Source organism: Rhinolophus sinicus, chromosome 8, assembly GCF_057876585.1.
Source record: "Rhinolophus sinicus isolate RSI-liver-muscle chromosome 8, RSI-T2T, whole genome shotgun sequence".
Classification (NCBI taxonomy): Eukaryota; Metazoa; Chordata; class Mammalia; order Chiroptera; family Rhinolophidae; genus Rhinolophus; species Rhinolophus sinicus.
The window spans coordinates 63,954,689-63,974,169 of NC_142508.1; the positions used below are offsets into that span (position 1 = coordinate 63,954,689).

Here is a 19,481-nt window from a genome sequence, read left to right on the forward strand (position 1 = left end):
TGGGGTGACACAACAAGAGGCCAGGATGCTGGATGGAGGACAGGTGAGTAGTGGCCAGAGCCTGGAAAGAGTCATGCCCTTGCCATTTCTCCCCCTCATCACAGTGCATTCTATCACATGGAAAAGTCGGGATAATATAACACCCATGTACCCAGCACCCAGCCTTGTCAAGTCTTTTAACATTTTCTATGTTTACTTCAAATTAAGAAACATTTCAGGTAAAAATGTTTTGTAAAGAAAAGAGTCTTGCAACTACTCAACTGCCATTGCAGCACAAAAGCAATTCAAGACAATACATAAATGAAAGGTCTGTGATGACACAATTACTAAGTGTTCCAACAAAACTTGATTAAAACAGTGGGCCAGATGTGGCACATGGACTATAGTTTGCTAACCCCTGCCCAAAGCACATGTCTTCCCCTTCTCATTTTCTTCCTATCACCATTTGACATAACTAGATGTGGCTTTTCCAGTTATGGCTGCGTAAAACTTAGGGGTGGAAAACAGCCATTTATTTTGCATACAGATTGTGTGGGTCAAGGACAGCTTGGGTGGAAGACTTGAAATCTGGGGGGCTATATTTATTTGAAGACTCATTCACTCACGTGTCTGGTGGTTGACAAATGGCTGTAGGCAGAGACCTTAGCTGCACCTGTCAGCCATAACACTGCATTACCCTCTTATAGTTTGGGCCTGCTCACAGCGTGGTTGCTGGGTTCCAAGGTCAAGCAGCCTGAGGGAGACCTAGGCAGAGTCCTCTAATTTCATATGACCCAGTGTTGGGAGTCATGCAGCATCATTTCTGCTGCATGCTATGGGTTGAGGCAGTTACAAAATCTTGCCCATATTAAAGGGAAGGGGAATTCGAATCCATATTTTGATGGAAGAAGTGTCAAGACTTTCGGAAGAGCAAATGAGATTGGAAATGCTGCTGTGGCAATTTTTGGAAAAGAATTGGCTACATGGTCCGTCTCCTGCTGTTACAATGTCAGCTCGTTGGGCACAGGTCTTCATTTTGTTCACTGCTCTATCCTCACCACACAGAACAGTGCCTGGAACATAGTAGATGTTCAATATACATTCACTGCTGCACGTATTTGGCATTTCACACTAACTTTAAAAGGTAGTAGGTATAACATCACCATCTGCTGCATCAAAGTGTTCACTGGCTATGAAGCCTCCTTTTTCTACCAACTGATTTAAGAACTCCATTTTCAGTGACTAAAGACAGAGCCAAAATACTACCTTTGTTGTGGAAAAACTTTAGGATTGTCTTTTAAACTTAGAAAATATTTCATAAGTCATACAGTTGCACCCCTGGCCTAGATGAAGTAATAGGGGTCACATTTACCTTCTCCCCTGAAACAACTTAAAAACCAGATAAAATACATGAAACAACAGTTTTCAGCCTTTGGAGGTCAGGCAGTACAGCATGGTGATCCCTGAGAGGGAGAAACAAAGGAGGTGAACACCACAATTGCACTAGTTTGTTGTCTAGATAGAACTTCCAGAAGGAGGAAGGGGAGCCTGGAGGTCTTCCTGAGTTATAAAGCAACAGAGCCAGAGGCCAAGATGGCTAGACTTCATTTACGGGACGGTATTGGAGAGGAGAGAGCATTGCAGAGGGAGAGCACGCTCTGGAGAGCTACAGGGGGGTCCTCAGCTAAGCACTCATCAGCACATCATGTGGAGAGCTTCCAGAGGCTGGGGGTAGAAATCTCTGCCCCCACCCCCCTCCTAAAAAAAGGTGTATGAAATAATCCTCGGCGCTTACACAAGGCCAGGAATGATTCGTGTTCCCACCAAACAGAGTGGAAAACTTCGTAATTCATAGGCATACAGCGAGGACTCGGGTGGGAAACGATTCTCTCTAGACCAAAGGCTGCCCAACAAAGCCAACCTCAAAGGGATCCTGCTCATAGCTCAATGGCCAGAACTAGTCCTGTGGCCCCACCCAATCACCAGGGACCAGGAAATGCAATCCCTGAGTCTGGAAGGCAGGTGCTAGAAATACTTGGCGAACAGCACTAGTGACAGACACAACCGTAGAGAGGCACATATGTGGCTTTGAAACACACTCATGAGCAGGAGCATTATGAAAAAGGGGGTTGTAAATGCATGCATAGGAAATTGTTGAGTCCAGCTTTTTAGTCTTCAGCACTAGAAGTTGTACAAGCTTACGAACTTCCAAGTGATTGCTTTCTTTCACCTGCTGACAGCTTCTACTATGCAGAAGGGGAGGGAACGGTCTCCTAGTTCCCTGATCACTGGGCTGCAGGCTCCTTTCCGTTGATGAGGGATGAGCTAAGGCTCAGACAGCAAACACCACTATGATCTAATGCTGGAAAGAATGAGAGCACCCAAGTAAAGAGAAGAGGATGAGAACTTCATCAAGAAGGTGAGAAGGACACAGTGGCCTCGAGTCTACCCCAGGAACACCGCAAATCAGAAACTCCCTGATTATAGTAACGTCAGCCAGGTGATGGCCACACACGAGACCAATGATCCACATATCCCCAAGCCATTTACTTAACTCTATTCCTCCAGCCAACCCATCTATTTCACTTACATGCAAAGAAGCAAAACTCATACTAGAAAGGTGTAAATATTGTTAAAAAGCAAACTGTGGGGAGTTTTGTTTATCCATATGCCAAAACCGGGCTTGCCTTACCACCAAAGGACACAGGCAAATTCAAGTCCTCGGGCCCATGTGAGACACACATAAGAGAACAACTCAGAAAAAGGTAAATTTTGCTTTATAAGGGCATAAAATGGGGACCTTTTATACCTTAACTTCTGTGATCTGGCACCAAACCTCGTTCTGCTGTATCAGATAAAAATCTCTTCGTAACAAACGCATGCCATTTCAAGAGCAATTTCCGTTTAACCAGAGCGGTCTAAGCCCCGCAAAGGATGACCTACTTGACACAATAGCTAACATGACAGAATTCCAGCAGAACACACAGGCACGCAGGAAGTCCAACATAACGGCCTGTGTCCAGGGCCACAGTGATCATGGCAGTGAGACAGGAGGACAGGACAGGATGGGGTTTACAGTAGAAGAAACATTTCTCCTCCAATACCCACGGACCTGTTCCCTCCAGGGATACTTGGCAGGTAGTTATGGGAACCAAGGAGGACAACAGATGCCCGGTCCCCAGACAGGCCCTAGCACGAGTCTGATCTGTTGTGCTTAGTCCATCATCCACAGCCCAGAGAAAAGCAAGGGGGCTTTGGGGACTTCTCGTACAAAAAAAGCAGCCACACGTGTGGATGTGGTGCCGTAACAGGTGACTAATGAGGCTGTTTGTGTTCTTTCACTGGGAGGAGGGGACGGTACTCCTGAGGCTTCTCCTATCCGTTTTTTTGTTTTGTTTTGTTTTTTAATTTATTGGGGTGACAATTGTTAGTAAAATTACATAGATTTCAGGTGTACAATTCTGTATTACATCATCTATAAATCCCATTGTGTGTTCACCACCCAGAGTCAGTTCTCCTTCCATCACCATATATTTGATCCTACCCGCACTTTCTGTTTCTAGATAATGAAGGATATCCACAGAGCTTCCTACAGCTCCACGGTGCTGGCCTGCTCCCTGGGGACTTGGAAGAGGCCTTGAGGACGCTGTTTTCAGTCGACACACAAAGCCTGGCACATACATACTCCTGGGACAGAGGCCTGCTCAGAGAAGAGCATGGGAATTGCACAATCTTAAACTGACAGCAAATTAAAGCTGGAGGAACCTCTAAGACAATGCAGCCTAAACCCATAGTTTTAAAGATGAGGCAACCAAGGCTCAGAGAGAAGAGCATTAGCAACTGACGTGGAGCTAGGCTCCATAATTCTGATAGCAAATAGGGGCTGGAGTGCGAGGGTCTCCATCTGGACTACATCATTGACTAACTATAAAGCTGTGGACAGGTCACAGTTTCCTTATCTGTAAAATGATAATTTCATTCCCTACCTCACACGGTACACAAAAATTACTTCAAAGCAGATCGTAGACCTAAATATAAGACCTAAAACTATAAAATCCTCAGAAGAAACAAAAGCTATAAATCTTCATGACTTTGGATTAGGCAATAATTTCTTAGATATGACACCAGAAGCACAGGCAATAAAATGTTTGGGAAGTTAGACTTCATCAAAATTTAACACTTAGATGATTCCAAAGGCACCACTGAGAAAGTGAAAAGACAACCCAAAGAATGGGAGAAAATATTTGCAAATCATATATCTGATAAGGAACTTATATAAAGAACTCTTACAACCCAATAATAAAAAGACAACCCGATTTAAAAATGTGCGAAGGATTTGAATAAACACTTCTCCAAAGAAGATACATAAATGGCCAACAATTACATGAAAACTTGTACAATATCACTAGTCATTAGGGAAATACAATTCAAAACCACAATAAGATACCACTTCGCACACACTAGGATGGCCGTAATAAATAAGACAGACAATAACAAGAGTTGGTGAGGAGAAATTATAACCTTCATACATTGCCCATAGGAATGTAAAATGGTGCAGCTGGCTTGGAAAACAGTTTGGCAGTTTCTCAAATGTTAAACATTTGAGAAATTCTATTCCTAGGTACATGCCCAAGAGGAATGAAAATATAGGTCCACACAAAAACGTGTATACATATCTTCATAGTAGCATTATTCATAATATCCCAAAGTAGAAACAACCCAAATATCCATAATCTGATGAGTGGATAAATAAAATGTGGTTTAGCTATACAATGGAATATTATTTGGTCATAAAAAGGAACAAAGTACTTATACTTGCTGCAACATGGATGAACCTTGAAAACATGATGCTAAGTGAAAGAAGACAGTCACAAAAGACCACATAATATGTGATACCACTTATACGAGATGCCCAGAATGGGTAAATCCATAGAGACAGAAAGTAGATGTGTGGTTCCCTAAGGTCAAAGGGGTCCTGGCAGGGACACGGGAAAGGCAGGGAGAATGAAAAGCCAGTTACCTTTTAAAAGTGACTCCTTCAATGGAGTCATTCTTTGACTTATTTAATTCTGATTGCTTTGGGTCTTGAGGAGCATGGTTCCGGAGTATACTCCAGACACTGGGAATTATCCTGCTTATAATAATCATAGTAGTTTCCCTGGTTCTCTGCATTCTCTCAAAAGCTTTAAATGCATATTTGCAGCCAGTAATCACCAAGCAAATGATCTGCCTAAGACTAGAACACGGGAAAAGGATCAAAGAGAATGCCTGACTTAAAGAATGTGAACACATGTTGTGACCTGTGAAGATCACCTCACAGGTCCCAGGTTCTCAAAGCAAAAACTTTGAGAACACCAGATCATAGCTGGGAGGAGTGCTAAAGCCTTTCTTTGTTTGTTTGTTATTGTTTTTAAATCACATGTCTCAGGCTGAGAGTCTGATCAAAAGGGGGGTGATTGTTAAAAACAAGACAGCAGGCCCAAAACGGAGTCGCTTACGCGAAGCCCCACAGCACCAAATTGAGATGTAATGACAGTTTCTGGTCCCGGAAACGGAATCTTAAACCAGCCAGTCAGGAATCACCCAATTAGCACTAATTAGGTAATCTGCCTGATAGACCCCTGTCATGCCCTAATGGAAAGTGACCTTACAATAATCAACCAGCTTTTTTGTCTAGTATAACTTCCTTGTCCCCCGGCAGTGCATCAGAGCTCCTTTCCACCTGCTATTATAGATTGGATGCTGCTCGATTCATGAATTGTTGAATAAAGCGAATAAGATCTTTAAAATTTACTCAATTGAATTTTGTTTTGTAATAAATAAATAATCAGTATTAACTGATTTCTTTTGCTTTAGATTCAATATAGCTTGACTTGGCACTGTTACCCATCCTGTCTTTATTTAACATTTTTATATTTTGTCTATATGACTTCTGTCCTGCAAATTGATTTTTAAAAACATTACATTAAAGAATTATTTACCCTGATTACTGAGTTTTCTGGCACTCCCTTAAATTTTGTCCCCCAGGTAACTCAACCTAAGGACCTTGTGCATTTCCCACCTCCATTCCCTCTGAAATTTCTTAGTTATCATTGGTGACTTTTCTGATGGTTACGCTTTGAAGTTCTTTTTCCTCACCTTCTGACAGTATGTCTCCTCTCTGTTCTGTAGGATGAAGACTTTACTATAACTTTTACTTTGTAGAGATTTAACTTTTTACTGTTCTGTTCAGTTGCCCTAAGTGGGACTTTGTGTGAAGCCACTAAACTTTAATGTGTTTTGGCTATTTAAATGCTTTCCCGTTACTGCGATCTCTCCTCCACTAACCCTGGACCAGCCTTGGACTAGCTCGTGGGGGGTAAAACCAATTAGTTCCCAGATTATGGGACACACACACGCCCTCCACAAAACACACTTTTCCTGGGAACAAGTCTGCCACGTCGTCTCTCTCGACTTGTTCGCCTCGGCCCTCAAGATCTAAATCCAGAGTCACAATGACTCAGCGAATCTAAGCATAAAGGACTGCAGCCCTCTGCACACCCCTCTTTTTCCCCCATCCCGCGCGGAGGCAATTTCCCGGGGCTGGGAGCTCCGGGCTCCATCAGAAACTTCCTCCTTGTGCCTCAGGTGGTTTCAGTACAGTGTCCAGATGGGCATGCCTCTCATCCCAGTCCCCCCACCCCACCCCCGATCCATGAGATGCCCTCTCACCCTCACAGGAAACCTGTATTCCAAGTCTGGGGTGTACCCATTCCACGCCCCAGACAACCCTTCCTTGTTGGAACTGCAGCCACAGCGAGCTCCGCCCTGTGCCCCAGGGCTCGGGTGGCCGGCTCCGCCTTTGCTGGCCACCAGGTTCCTGTGGGCCGGGAGGGGCCAGGCCAGGTATAAAGCCGTCAGAGCTCAGCAGGCAGCACCGCAAGGCTCCCAAAACCTCGGCCCCGCCACAGTTGCCGGACCACAGCAGTCCAACCAATCAGCGCACCGCGGGACCCATGGCTGGTGAGTGCCCCTGCTGGGGCTTGCAGCGCACGCAAGCCCCAGCCCTCTCTGCAGGCGCCTGGAAGGGCTCGGCCGTTTTCTTCCTTGACTCAAAACGGGAAAAGTGAAGGCATTAGGGTCTCAGGATGAGTCCTGACGAGGCCTCAGGACAGGGGAGCTCCTGTTTCTACCCCACCCCGACAAATTCGGGTGGATGTTTAGGACAGACTTGACCTTGGAAGCTAAAGACTCCCTGCAGAACAGATCGGAAACTGGCGTCAAAGGCCACATCTGGCCCACTGTACTGATGTGGCCCACTGTCCCACGCCTTATAGTATTTAAATCATTTTGGAATAAGTTGCCAATATTTTTAATTAATGTAAATGATTTCACTTAGAAATGTGGATTCCCAGCTTCTGCAGTAAAACAATGATCTGGACGGATGGAGCTGGCGAAGCTGCTGCTTCCACTAGTTGTTGGACAGTCTAGACCCAGACCCAGGCTGCCTGCCCAGGAGACCTTTACGATTGTAGCCCTTGGATTGGGGACACCTGATCTGGTTATTGGGTCCACTTCGAGGGACAAAGCCTCCCCTCTCCGCCATCAACCTGGTGGGACCATAGATGTCACCACAACTTTATCTGATGCATGAATGGCCTCTAACACACCTGGAGAGGCCGAGAGCCCTGTTTCCCAGAGAGCCTCACTCTGAGTGAGATTGGACAGCGCTATCATTTAGAAAGCTGTTTCCTCAATGAGGGCAGAATTCAACCCTTTTGTAATTTCCTTCCCTCTGCACCTAGTTCTGCCTTCTGAAAAGACACAGCTACAAAATGTTCAGTATTTATGTGTAACTTAGATCAAATAAAGGAGGGGCATTGAGGGAAAGTGGGAAGATTTGGGACGTCTATAAATAGTATTACCTGTACCCAGCTAACCAAATCTTAGGTTAACTGAAGCATCCAAAGCATTTGTTTGCAACTAACAGATGTATCTGTCACGCACATTCCTTGAGGAATCTGGTGAGCCCAGAGAGCAGAAGCAGGATGTAGGGAATGGATTTGAGGGCCTGCCCTTATATATTAAACAGGTTTTCCTTGGTTGCTTATTCTTCCTGACAAAACAATCATGTGGGTAATATACATTTTACTGTTAAAGATATGTAGACACACTTTACATCAAAGCGATGTACCACAATCCCTTTTTTTCTCTGCCAGCTTTATCTTTTTTTGTCGTTATGTTGTTCTATGTTGGTCATCAATGAAACTGCAGGTTGACAGAGTAGAGTTTAATCTGGAAGATGAGTGAAAACTCCTGGTTTCAGACTGGCCTGAGAATTGTAAGAATGTCAGCACAGCAGAGGAGGACATAGGTCAGCTCCCAAGGGACAGTCAGGATGCTTCAGCCACCAGAGTGTACTTTCCGCGAAGAGAAAGCTTTGTGTCTGGCATAGCCCAAAGGCCCAGAGCAGGGCCTGTGCATAGTACGTGTTCAATAAACACCATGGCAGAGAGGCTGGGAGGATGGACTAGAGAGAACATGTGCACTTCAAAGGGAGAAAGAAAAGTTGGCTGGTGTGGACTTGGAGTGGAAATAGAAGACACAGAATGGTGGGGAAGGAATGAGGGCTTTCAGGACTGAGATCTGAAAGTGAACCAGTGCCGAGAGACAAACGTTAACAAAATGTACTCACGTATTGGATACGGTCACTTCTAGCAGATAAGTAAATGACACGCATGAGATGCAGAAAAGAATCTTAAGCTATAGGTACTGATAATCGCATTTGTCTTTCAAGACTCAGTTCCAGTGGCAGCTCCTTCAGAAGGTTTTTCCTCATTGGCCAGCCCTAAAGTAAACAGTTTTCCTCTGCGGGACTTTGTCCCTTGCCTCTCCTTCCTATCAGGCTAATGCCATTAGTTATTTGTGTATGTGTCTACCCCCTCTTTTCAGGTAAATTCTGAGAAAGTTTAACTTGTCATGTAGCTCATTAAGTGGCACAAAGGGAAATTGAACCCTTCAAGTCTGAAAAACTCAGGTTTGTCCATGAAAAAATGACCCAGAAATAAGTGACTCAGGGTATTATTAGGTTGGGTAATAAATCTGATTTATCCCTTACCTCTGGCAAATAAGCGTGCCTGTCAGGTAATTGCAAGTGAATGCTCTGTTAATTGCCTAGTCATAACCATTGACCATTTTTATACTGGGTTGTTTTTAGGAATTAATATATTCTGGATATTAGACTTTGTTAGTTGTATTTCTTGCAAATATATTCTTTCTGTTTGTGTCTCGTCTTTGTTTTTTTCTTCTCTCTCTCTCTCTCTCTCTCTCTCTCTCTCTCTCTCCCCCCCCCCCCCCCTTTAAGGTAACAGGCATGCCTATAGCTAGTAGATGGTGAGCTCCTCGAAAGCAAGGCATAGCTATCAGAACTTTCTCATTTTCTGGGAAGCACCTTTATGTTTTACTGCTTAGGAAATGCTTGTTAATATTGGTGAGAAGTAAATGATAACAAGTAAGCCAAGAGAATAAAAATTGATAAAGCATATTCAGCAAACATTGATATAACTAATGCGAGAGTAGATCACAAAGCAAATGCATGTCAGAGCTTACTGTACTCACCTTTCTTCCAGTAGTGTTAAGTCCTTGAGTTGCTAAGAAAGGCGGTGGGCATTTGTTGAGACAGCCTCAGGAATTCCTTTCCCTCTTCCCAGGCCTTTGTGAAGCAGATACATCGCTTCTCTAGTATTGAAATCCTCATCAAACTTACATTCCACCAAATCAGTTTATAGAGTCAGAAACACTAGGACCAAGCTTGGAAATCCTCTCTTTTGGTGTGTAGGGAGGGGCCTGAAGCTTGCACCTGGCTGAATTTAACCTACTAGGAGCTGCCTCTGCCAGGTGTGGTTAAGGCAGGCAGAGAAATGAAAGCACACTTACCGTGTTTACCCGAAAATAAGACCTAACCGGAAAATAAGCCCTAGCATGATTTTTCAGGATGACATCCCCTGAACATAAGCCCTAATGCGTCTTTTGGAGCAAAAATTAATATAGGACCTGGTATTATTTTCGGGGAAACATGGTAAATGTGCCTTTCTGCATTAATTTTCTTCAGACAAGACAAAAAAGTTGCAGGTGCTTTCTCTCCCAGCTCAACCCAGTCACCCCCGTTAAAAGTTAGCAGCAATGCAGGAAACAGTGGCACCAATTATTAGGAGAAATGGTGGTGGTTAGTTTGCTGTCTCTGGCACTCCTTCCACATTGTGGCATGGACTTACCTACATCTGTATACTTTTGTTATTCCAGCTTCACCACTTACTATGTAAACTTAGGTAGTAACTTGCTTAACTTTTCTGTGCCTCAGTTTTCTCATCCATAATACGGGGATATTAATTGCATCTGCCTCATAGAGTTGCCATGACAATTGAAAAGGAATACAAAGCACTTAGAGCGCTGCCTAGCACATGCTGAGCACCCATTAAATGCTGTTATTGAGAAAGTAAAGTATGCTTAATCTAACAACTTTATTAATAGCGAGGAGGTCCAAGAAAAAGTTCATCTTTCCTGCCTCTACCCTCTTGCCATCTCTGACTTATCTAAGAAAACTATTAATAGTTTCATATGATCATTCCACATGTTTTTCCCCCTTATGAATATACTGCAAATCTACCTACATGTATGTACTTTCTTTGTTTTTTATAAAAATGGAGTCACATTCACTTCATTTTATCTTATAACAATATATCATAGATATCTTTCTGGGTCACTGTGAATAGTTAACTCATTGTTAACAGCATAATATTCTGTAGTATGTACATATCGTAATTTATTCAAATACCCCCCATAAATAGACAATTGGCTTGTATCTAATTTTTGCCAGTGAAAAGAATGGTACATTACACATCCTTGCTCATACGTCCTTGTATCCCGATGCTTTTAGTCTACAGAACAGATTCCCCCAGATTGGACAGCTAGAGCAAAGATTTATGTGCCTGTAAAATTTTAAGAGATTCAGCCTGATTATTTTCCCCAAAGTTGAGGCAATTTATATTCCCACTGGCAATGATGTGTCAGTTTTCCTGCAATCTTGGTAGCACTTGATGTCTTAAATTGTTTTCCAATCTGATAGGTAAATAATATCTCATTTTAATTTGCTTTCTTATGACAGGCCAGGTGGGGCACCTTCTCACTTTTTGTCATTTGCATTTTCTCCTCCGTGAAGAGTGTGTTCATATCCTTGACTTGTTTTTCTGTTGCATCATCTGTCTTCTAATTATTTGTAGGCATTCTTTGGGATTTTAACTCTTTGTGGTAAGAGGTGGGGATAACGTCTCCTGGCTGGTTGTCTTTTGTCTCTGTTTATGTTGCCTTTTAGTAAATACAAATTTTTTATTTTTATGTGGCTTTATCTGTCAAGCTTTTCCTTCATGATTTCTGAATCTCTAGTCTTTCTTTAAAAGTGTTCTTTATCCTGAGGTTATACAAATTCTCCCTTTCCTCCCATACTATCCTAATTGTTTAATTTTTTAAAAATTTAGATCTTTAATCTGCTAGTAAACTATTGCTGTATGTGGTGTGTTAGTGGATAGTTAAAAACAAAAACTTTTGATTACAATAGACACGTGGAAAAATGTACAAGTTCTAAGTAAATTTTCACAAGTTAAGCACACACTTATGTGATCAACACCCAGATCAAGACAGAGAACATTACCAGCACCCCAAAAGGGGGGCACCCCTCCTGTGCCCTACCCTGCCCCGACAAGGGTAACCACTATACTGACTTCTAACACCTTATGTTAATTTTCTAAGGGGATAATTTTATTTTCGTGCAGGTGGCTGATTAAGTATGCCAAAACCATTGATTAAATTAGCCACTGTTTCCCCACTGAGTTAAAATGCCTCCTTTGCTACTTTTAAGAATAAATATCTATTTCCGGCTGCAATGGCTGGGTTGCATAACCTGATGTCTAACAAAGCCACCTCTTCCCTTGTAGATCCCACTTGAACTCCCCCGTAGCTGAAGCTTTGCTGGTTGGTAACTGATTTTCTCCATGTGCTTTGTGTGTGTCTAAATAGCCAGAAAAGCGCTGATTGTACTGGCTCATGAAGAGAGGACGTCCTTTAACTATGCCATGAAGGAGGCTGCTGTAGAAGCTTTGAAGGGGAAAGGATGGGAGGTCACTGTGTCGGACCTGTACGCCATGAACTTCAATCCTGTCATCTCCAGAAAGGACATCACAGGTAGGAGCAGCTCCCCCCTTTAATTAGGTCTTTGCCGAACTTCTCGCCTGTGGGTTCTCTGGCCCTGCCTTGGCCCCATGGCCTCAGCCTCTCTTTTTCCTCTCTGCAGGTAAACCGAAGGACCCTGAGAACTTTAAGTATCCTGCCGAGTCCGTTCTAGCTTATAAAGACGGCCGTCTGAGCCTAGATATTGTGGCCGAACAAAAGAAGCTGGAAGCTGCAGACCTTGTGATTTTTCAGGTGTGGCAGGACATCAGAAGGGGTGTTGGGAAATTTGAATTCTTATTGTCCTGGACCTGTCAGCTAATTAGCTATGTCTGTGAGCTTAGAAAATCACTTACCCCCTTTACTGCATTCTCTATAAACAAAGGTAGTTACTTCAAAGGTGCAGCGTGACATAATATAATAATACAATATAATATTATAAAATAAAATAATATAATACTGGGTCTTATATTAATTTTTGCTCCAAAAGACGCATTAGAGCTGACGGTCCGGCTAGGTCTTATTTTCAGGGAAACAGCGTAACTCCTCCAGAAGCAATGACAAAAGCCTGAAGAAAGGTTTGCCCCTTGGGAAGGTCATGGGCAGCAGCTCAGACCCTCAGCCTTCTCCTGTGCGGGGGCTGTTCCTGATCTGACCCCATTGTCATCTGTCCCACAGTTCCCACTGCAGTGGTTTGGAACCCCTGCTATCCTCAAAGGCTGGTTTGAGCGAGTGCTTACCGGGGAGTTTGCTTATACGTATGCTGCCATGTATGACAAGGGACCTTTCCGGGTAGGTGGACGGTTCTGCTTTTTCTAGCTGGGTTCTGGGTGGATTCTGTCTGAGGCAGAGTTTTGAGCACAATTAGATACTAAGATCAGGCTCCAGGTCCCTTTGGGAGAGATGCATAATAAAGTTTAAATAGTTATTTTGACATGTCGTTTAGGATTTGCTTTAAAATACTCCAGGAAAAAAAGGGGGCAAGGGGATTAGATAAAACTAGAATGGCAAAATACTGAGAGTTGAAGCTGGGTGGTGGATGCCTCATGATACAGGTGACTCTGGCACAACATAGGTTTGAACTGCATGGGTCCACTTATATGTGGCTATTTTCAATAAATACTGTAAGTGTATTTTCTTAACGTTTTCTCTTCTCTAGCTTACTTTATTATAAGAACATAGTACATAATACATATAACATACAAAATATGTGTTAATTGACTGTTTATGTTATCAGTAAGTCGTCTAGTCAACAGTAGGCTGTTAGCAGTTCAATTCTGGGGAATCAAAATTTATACGTGGATTTTCAACTATGCGTGGGGGGGAGGGTGCCCCTAACCCCTGCATTGTTCAAGGGTCAACTGTACCATTTTCTCTTCATGTTTGAAATTTTCCATCGTAAAAAGAAACAGTTTGTCTTCATTTCCAGGGACCCAAATACTACACAAGAAACATTCTGAGACCTTCTAGATTACATGCCTAAACACATGCCTAGCACTATGGGGAGACAGAATAAAACAATAAACAATAACTCTACCTAGGCATCAGCAGTCAACCCTGGTTTTGCATTTCCATGACAACCTTCACCTGGTTTACCATGCCCAAGAGTGTGGAATCCTTGGCTGGCCCTGCTTACCTGTCTGTTGTACCATCTTCCAGGCTGGTACTTCTGCAGAGTCATCCTGTGTGGCCAATATGTGAAGTAGCAGAAACAGATGGGTGGAGTGTGTGCTCTTTTCCCTGGGGCTGTGTCATTAGCTTCCTGCTACCACAGAGCGTGGAGGGTAATGACTTTTCTTTTACAGAATAAGAAGGCAGTACTCTCCGTCACCACTGGTGGCAGCGGCTCCATGTACTCTCTGCAGGGTATCCACGGGGACATGAATATCATTCTCTGGCCAATTCAGGTACCTCATTTTCAATGAACTTCCTGGGGGATTAATGAGTTGAGTTTTCGGTGGGGTCCCAAATCCTCGAGATAGCAACTGAAAACAGACCTGAGGTGAAAGCCTAGTAATGACTCAGAACTACAGAGAGCTTCCTTTTACGACTTACCTGTGTTCTCAGGCCCCTGTGCTTACAGAATAAGCCGTGTGTACGTGTCCACACGCCACTCTCTCCTGACCAAGGACTGGGGCAGGTATCCCCTAGATATGTGTAGCTACGTGGTCTGATTCTTTCTAGATAACTGACATCTCTGTCCAATCCTGTCATTCTCCAAGTTGCTGCTACAGCCTCACAGATATTAGTTCCCCCAAATTTAGGAAATGATTTAGTTCAGCTAATAAAACTGAAGTCTGACGTATGCTTTTTGGTGGTCGCTGGACTTTCAAGATAATCTTTTCTAAGGAAGAGGGTTGGAGAGAGAACAAATGAGGTCGCCACTTATAATACTGGAGAATTAATATGAATATTGGAGAATAAACAATAAGACTCATCTAGTTATATAGGGAGGCAGAGAAATGCACATCTGCTTGCCTTGGTAAGAGAGCCAGCTGCCAAGAAGCTGAAACTCTCCCCTAGGTAATAACTCCTGGCACCTTTGGCAGAGGATGCCTGACTGGCTGGCATAGTTTCAAGGTTTTATTTATACGAAGAACAGAACTGAATAGGCTAAGCTAGGTAACAACCAGGTCTGGAGAGCAAAGGTGAGAGAGTACAGCTCTGAGCTGATTCTCCAGAGTGCCTCAGACCTCTGTATCAGTGCCTTACTGTGAAGCCCCAAAGAACTGCTGTTGTTTGCAGATGGTACAAGCTGTACAGGGTTTGCCCTGTGACTCACCTGTGTCCTTTGTGTGTATCCCCAGAGTGGAACTCTGCATTTCTGTGGCTTCCAAGTCTTGGAACCTCAACTGACATATAGTGTTGGGCACATTCCCGCGGATGCCCGAATTCAGATCCTGGAAGGATGGAAGAAACGCCTGGAGAATATCTGGGATGAGACTCCACTCTATTTTGTTCCAAGTAGTTTCTTTGACCTAAACTTCCAGGCTGGATTCTTAATGAAAAAGGAGGTGCAGGAAGAGCAGAAAAACAAGAAATCTGGCCTCTCTGTGGGCCATCACTTGGGCAAGCCCATCCCGGCTGACAACCAGATCAAAGCCAGAGAATAAGAGTCACAAGACTTGATTTCCTTCTAAAATGTAGCTAAATCTAGGTTTATTTTTCAGGCTTCCATGATTTGCTTTAGTTTTTAAGATTTGTGTTTTTCTTTTTCCATGAAGAATGAATAGGAGAAAGAATAGACTGCAGTCATACATTTTTGGAGTTTTATTAAACATAACTGAGTTTTACAATTGCTATCATGGCAAAATCTGATTCAGCTCAAGAGCCATGTAAGATGTAAAGCAGGGAAAGGTATAGAAAGAAGCCAGGCAATATTCTCCAAAGTCCTCTACGTAACGTAATTCCTCCTTTTAGGGATACATTTTTAGGGCTAAATCTGGCTGGAAAGCATCCAACTCTTTCTTCAATGATCTATTTTTCTTTTAACTACTTCTCTGTGGTTTATGGCAGAAGAGAATTGCCCAGAGGATAAAATGACTGAGCTTGTCTGACCTAAGGGACTTGTGTTGTAGTTAGTAATCTGTGCTTATGATATATGTTGGTTTTAATTACTATACAGTGACTAATACGCCTAATATGAGTGTTACTTTTTCAACTTTGTTGTTTGTATACAGTACACACATACCTTGAAATGAAAAGCTAATAAAAGTCTTTACCTCAATCTTCTAATTTAAAGTCTGCAGAAATAAAACAACACATCTATATACATCTGCTACAGTGAATGAATTCAAGAAAGGAAATAGGGCTGGCCCGGTGGCTCAGGTGGTTGGAGCGCCGTGCTTCTAACACCAAGGTTGCCGGTTCGAGTCCCACATGGGCCAATGAGCTGTGCCCTCTACAGCTAATATTGTGAATAACAGCTCTCCCTGGAGCTGGGCTGCCGTGAGCAGCCGGAGGTTGGCATGAGCTGCCGCGGGCTACCGTGTGCCTCACGGTCGGCAGCCAGCAAGAACTGCCATGAGCCACTGCAGCCGACCGACGACCAACAACCGACTGCCTCAGCCGGGGGAGCGCAAGGCTCATACCAGCGTGGGCCAGGGAGCTGTGTCCTACACAACTAGACTGAGAAACAACGGCTTGAACCAAAGTGGGGGCGAAGGGGGGAGGCAGAAACAGGAGGGGGGAAAACAAAACAGAACAAAAAAATGTTGCTTTTTTAAAAAAAGAAATAGTATCCTCAATACTTAAAAACAGCCTTCCATGCAGGTTTTTTCTGTATCATTACTAAACCGACAACTTTCCTTTTAAAGATGTTTTGGTCCCATGGTCCCTTTTGGGATAAAACTGTAAGCGTAGAGTTTCATTCACTTTGGTAAACAATTCTGGCATGATATTCTAACTTCCCATTTAAACTGCTGAAGTGCAGCTCCACACACTGTTGGTATAACTCAAGAATATGATGAAATCTGCCCTCTTGTGGTGCACTGGAAGAAAACACAAGAAATGATGCAAAGCAAGGTTGCCTGAAACGGAATAGCTTTGTACCTGCCAAGGAAATGATGGCGTCAGGCCGGAGAACCTCATGTGCTAGATGCCCACCGGCACTGGGTATTATTTCCCTCTGCAATAACCACAATGACAGATGGCTTAGTGCTTCAGTTTGGAAATATTTTCTTTTGCCTTCATCCTTACTGCAATTTTGTGTAAATTTCTGAAAGTTCCAAATGAAATAAAACCCGTTTCTACCAAATAGACCCACACTCATTGGTTTCAGTGAAGCTGGTGAAAGAGGCATTCAGAGAAAAGTGGAATCTACTGGGGAAACAGGGTGAGAGGATTCAGTAATAAATTATGGCCAGAAGCTTATAAGGGGACTTGGCTTCAGAGTATGCCCAACAGGTCTGCCTCATACTGAATGGTAATGGAACAACTGATGAAGATCCTCTCAGGGAACTTAAAGGACATTTAAAGAGATCCAAGAGAGTGGTGTAGACATCAAGAAAAACAGAATGCAGTAAACAAATGCCAAGGGCAGTATTTATTCTGATTTGCCTGATTTGTTCAGATTTATCCAATCAATGGACTAGGGATACAGCAATGAACAAAATTAAGTTCCTGCCCTCATGGAGTTTGCATCCTAGAGAAGAACAAGATGAACAAATAATGTCAAGTGGTGATCAATGCTAGGAAGAGAAAGCTGACTAGGAGGGTGAGCGATGGGCTACAAAGAGTCTTGTTTTATAGACAGTGATCAAGAAAAACCCCTCTGATAAGACTGCATTTGAGTAAAGACCTAACAAAGTGACAGAATGAGACATGTAGATATCTGAAGGAAGAGCACTCCAGGCAGGAGTTACGTGAGTACCAACCTCTGAGGCAAGAGCGTGCTCAGTATGTTTGAGGAAGAGAAAGAAGTTACTAAAGCAGAGAAAGGAAGAGAGGGAGAGGTCACATAGCTGGGATCAGATCACATAGGGCCTTAGAAGCACAGTAAGGATGTAAAGATAGGAAGTCACTGCAGGGTTTGGAGTAGTGGTGTAACATAATCTGACATATTTAATTCTGCCTGGTATGTGAGGAATCAAGTATAAGGGACAATGATGGAAGCAGGGAGAATCGTTGGGAAGCTGCTGTGACAATCTAGGCAACACATGTTTTGCGATCAGGGTGATAGCAATAGATGTGTTGAGAAGTTGTTGGGATTCTAGATATATTTCAAAGATCAGAACAGCAGGATTTGATGATGGATTGAATCTAGGTCAGATTTTAAAAACCTTAAAAGGTATTTTGGCTCATGCAATTGTAAGAGTAGACATTCCGTTTGCTAAGTTGAGGAAGAATCTGGAAAGAGTATTGGGAGCAGGTGTAGGTGTTTGGAAGGGTGGAATCAAAATTTACTTCAGACATGCTATGTTTGAGACGTCCATTAAGACAACCAAGTGAAGCTGTCACGTGGGCAGCGGGATCACAGGAACCTGGAGTCAGGGAGAAAGTATGGCTAGGGATATACACATTTGGGAATCTTCCACATGTGGATAATACAGAGGGTGCCCAAAAAATGTATACACATTTTAAGGGAAAAACTATTAAAATTGTAATAACATATACTGATAACAAAAAATGAAAATACAAGCCATGTGTATACATTTTTTTTGACACCCCCGGTATATAAAGCAACGAGATCGGACAAGAACACCTAGGAATTAAGTTATGATAGAGAATAGATCTGATGATCGGTATCTAGGGCTCTCCAATCATAGGAGGTCAAGAAGGAAAGAAGGAGAAAGAGTGGCCAGTGAAGCAGGAAGGCTGATGTCCTGAAAGCCAAGTGAAGAAAGTATTTCAAGGAAGGAGTGATCAAATGTGGCAAATACTGCTGATCTGCCACAGAAGAAAGGCCTGAGAATTGACCTCTGGATGTAGCCATGTGGAGGCCACTGGTGGTTTTGACAACAACTATTTCAGTAGAGTGGTGTGATGAAAGTTTAATTGCAATGGGTTTGACAGGAGAGCTGTGGAAATAGTGTGTAGGGGCGTATGGTCAAAGAAAGTTATTTATTTGATTTTTTAAAGAGTAAGGGACATTTATATGCCAGCGGGGAGGACTCTTAGAGAGAAAAGGTGATGATGTTGGAGAAAGGAGATAATTAAAGGAATACGTCTTTGAAAAGACAAAAGGATATGGGATCTTGTACACGAGAGACAGAAGAGCAGAGTAGTATCAGGACTAGTAATACTAACACAAGGTACACTATTCGGCATTTATATGTGCCAGGAACCAAGTAGTTTTACACAGATTAATTTACTTAATTCTTGCACCCACTCTAAGGGGAGGGTTCTATTTTTGTTTCCACTTTATAGATAAGGAAATTGAGGAATGGAGAGGTTAAACAATAGGTGTAGGAGCCAGAACTCCATCCAGGCAGGCAAACTCAAGAGGCTATGCTTTGAAATGCTGTAGTATTACCTCAGAGGAAGCAGAGGCCATGGCACCATGAAACAGAGCACAAGAGTAGCAATCAATACCTCTTCCTGAGAGCAAGACCATTAAGTGTTGCTGAGGAGAAAGTGTAGCTGCTTTTTTAGTTCTAGAATCCCTGTCGTGTCCAGAGAAGGGATAAATGATGTTCCAGTTCTTACAGGCCTGACTCTATGGCTGCTAAGAATTTGCTCCTTACAAGATGACAGAGCAGTACTCTTACCAGCCTGGATGGAGTAAAGCAAGACAACCACTTACCTTCTTCTGGACACTGTGTAACTTATATTACCCCGATTGCATCAGCTTCTCTGGCAGC

General features: G+C 43.1%; 1 protein-coding gene across 1 annotated transcript; it reads left to right on the plus strand.

The window, feature by feature from the left end:
* Positions 1-6,718: 6,718 nt before the first annotated feature.
* On the plus strand, positions 6,719-15,952 carry NQO1 (NAD(P)H quinone dehydrogenase 1). The gene is made up of 6 exons (XM_019757021.3): positions 6,719-6,981; positions 12,031-12,195; positions 12,305-12,435; positions 12,859-12,972; positions 13,986-14,087; positions 14,988-15,952. The coding sequence occupies exons 1-6, from the start codon at positions 6,975-6,977 to the stop codon at positions 15,291-15,293; spliced, it is 825 nt and encodes a 274-aa protein (XP_019612580.1). The 5' UTR covers positions 6,719-6,974; the 3' UTR covers positions 15,294-15,952.
* The last annotated feature ends 3,529 nt before the right edge of the window (positions 15,953-19,481 follow it).

What these genes read in the sequence shown, in the direction of transcription:
- NQO1 (XM_019757021.3), top strand. An exon ending in CAGACCTTGTGATTTTTCAG is followed by an intron (nt 12,436 to 12,858) that starts GTGTGGCAGGAC and finishes TCTGTCCCACAG; the next exon opens with TTCCCACTGCAGTGGTTTGG. An exon ending in ATGACAAGGGACCTTTCCGG is followed by an intron (nt 12,973 to 13,985) that starts GTAGGTGGACGG and finishes TTTCTTTTACAG; the next exon opens with AATAAGAAGGCAGTACTCTC.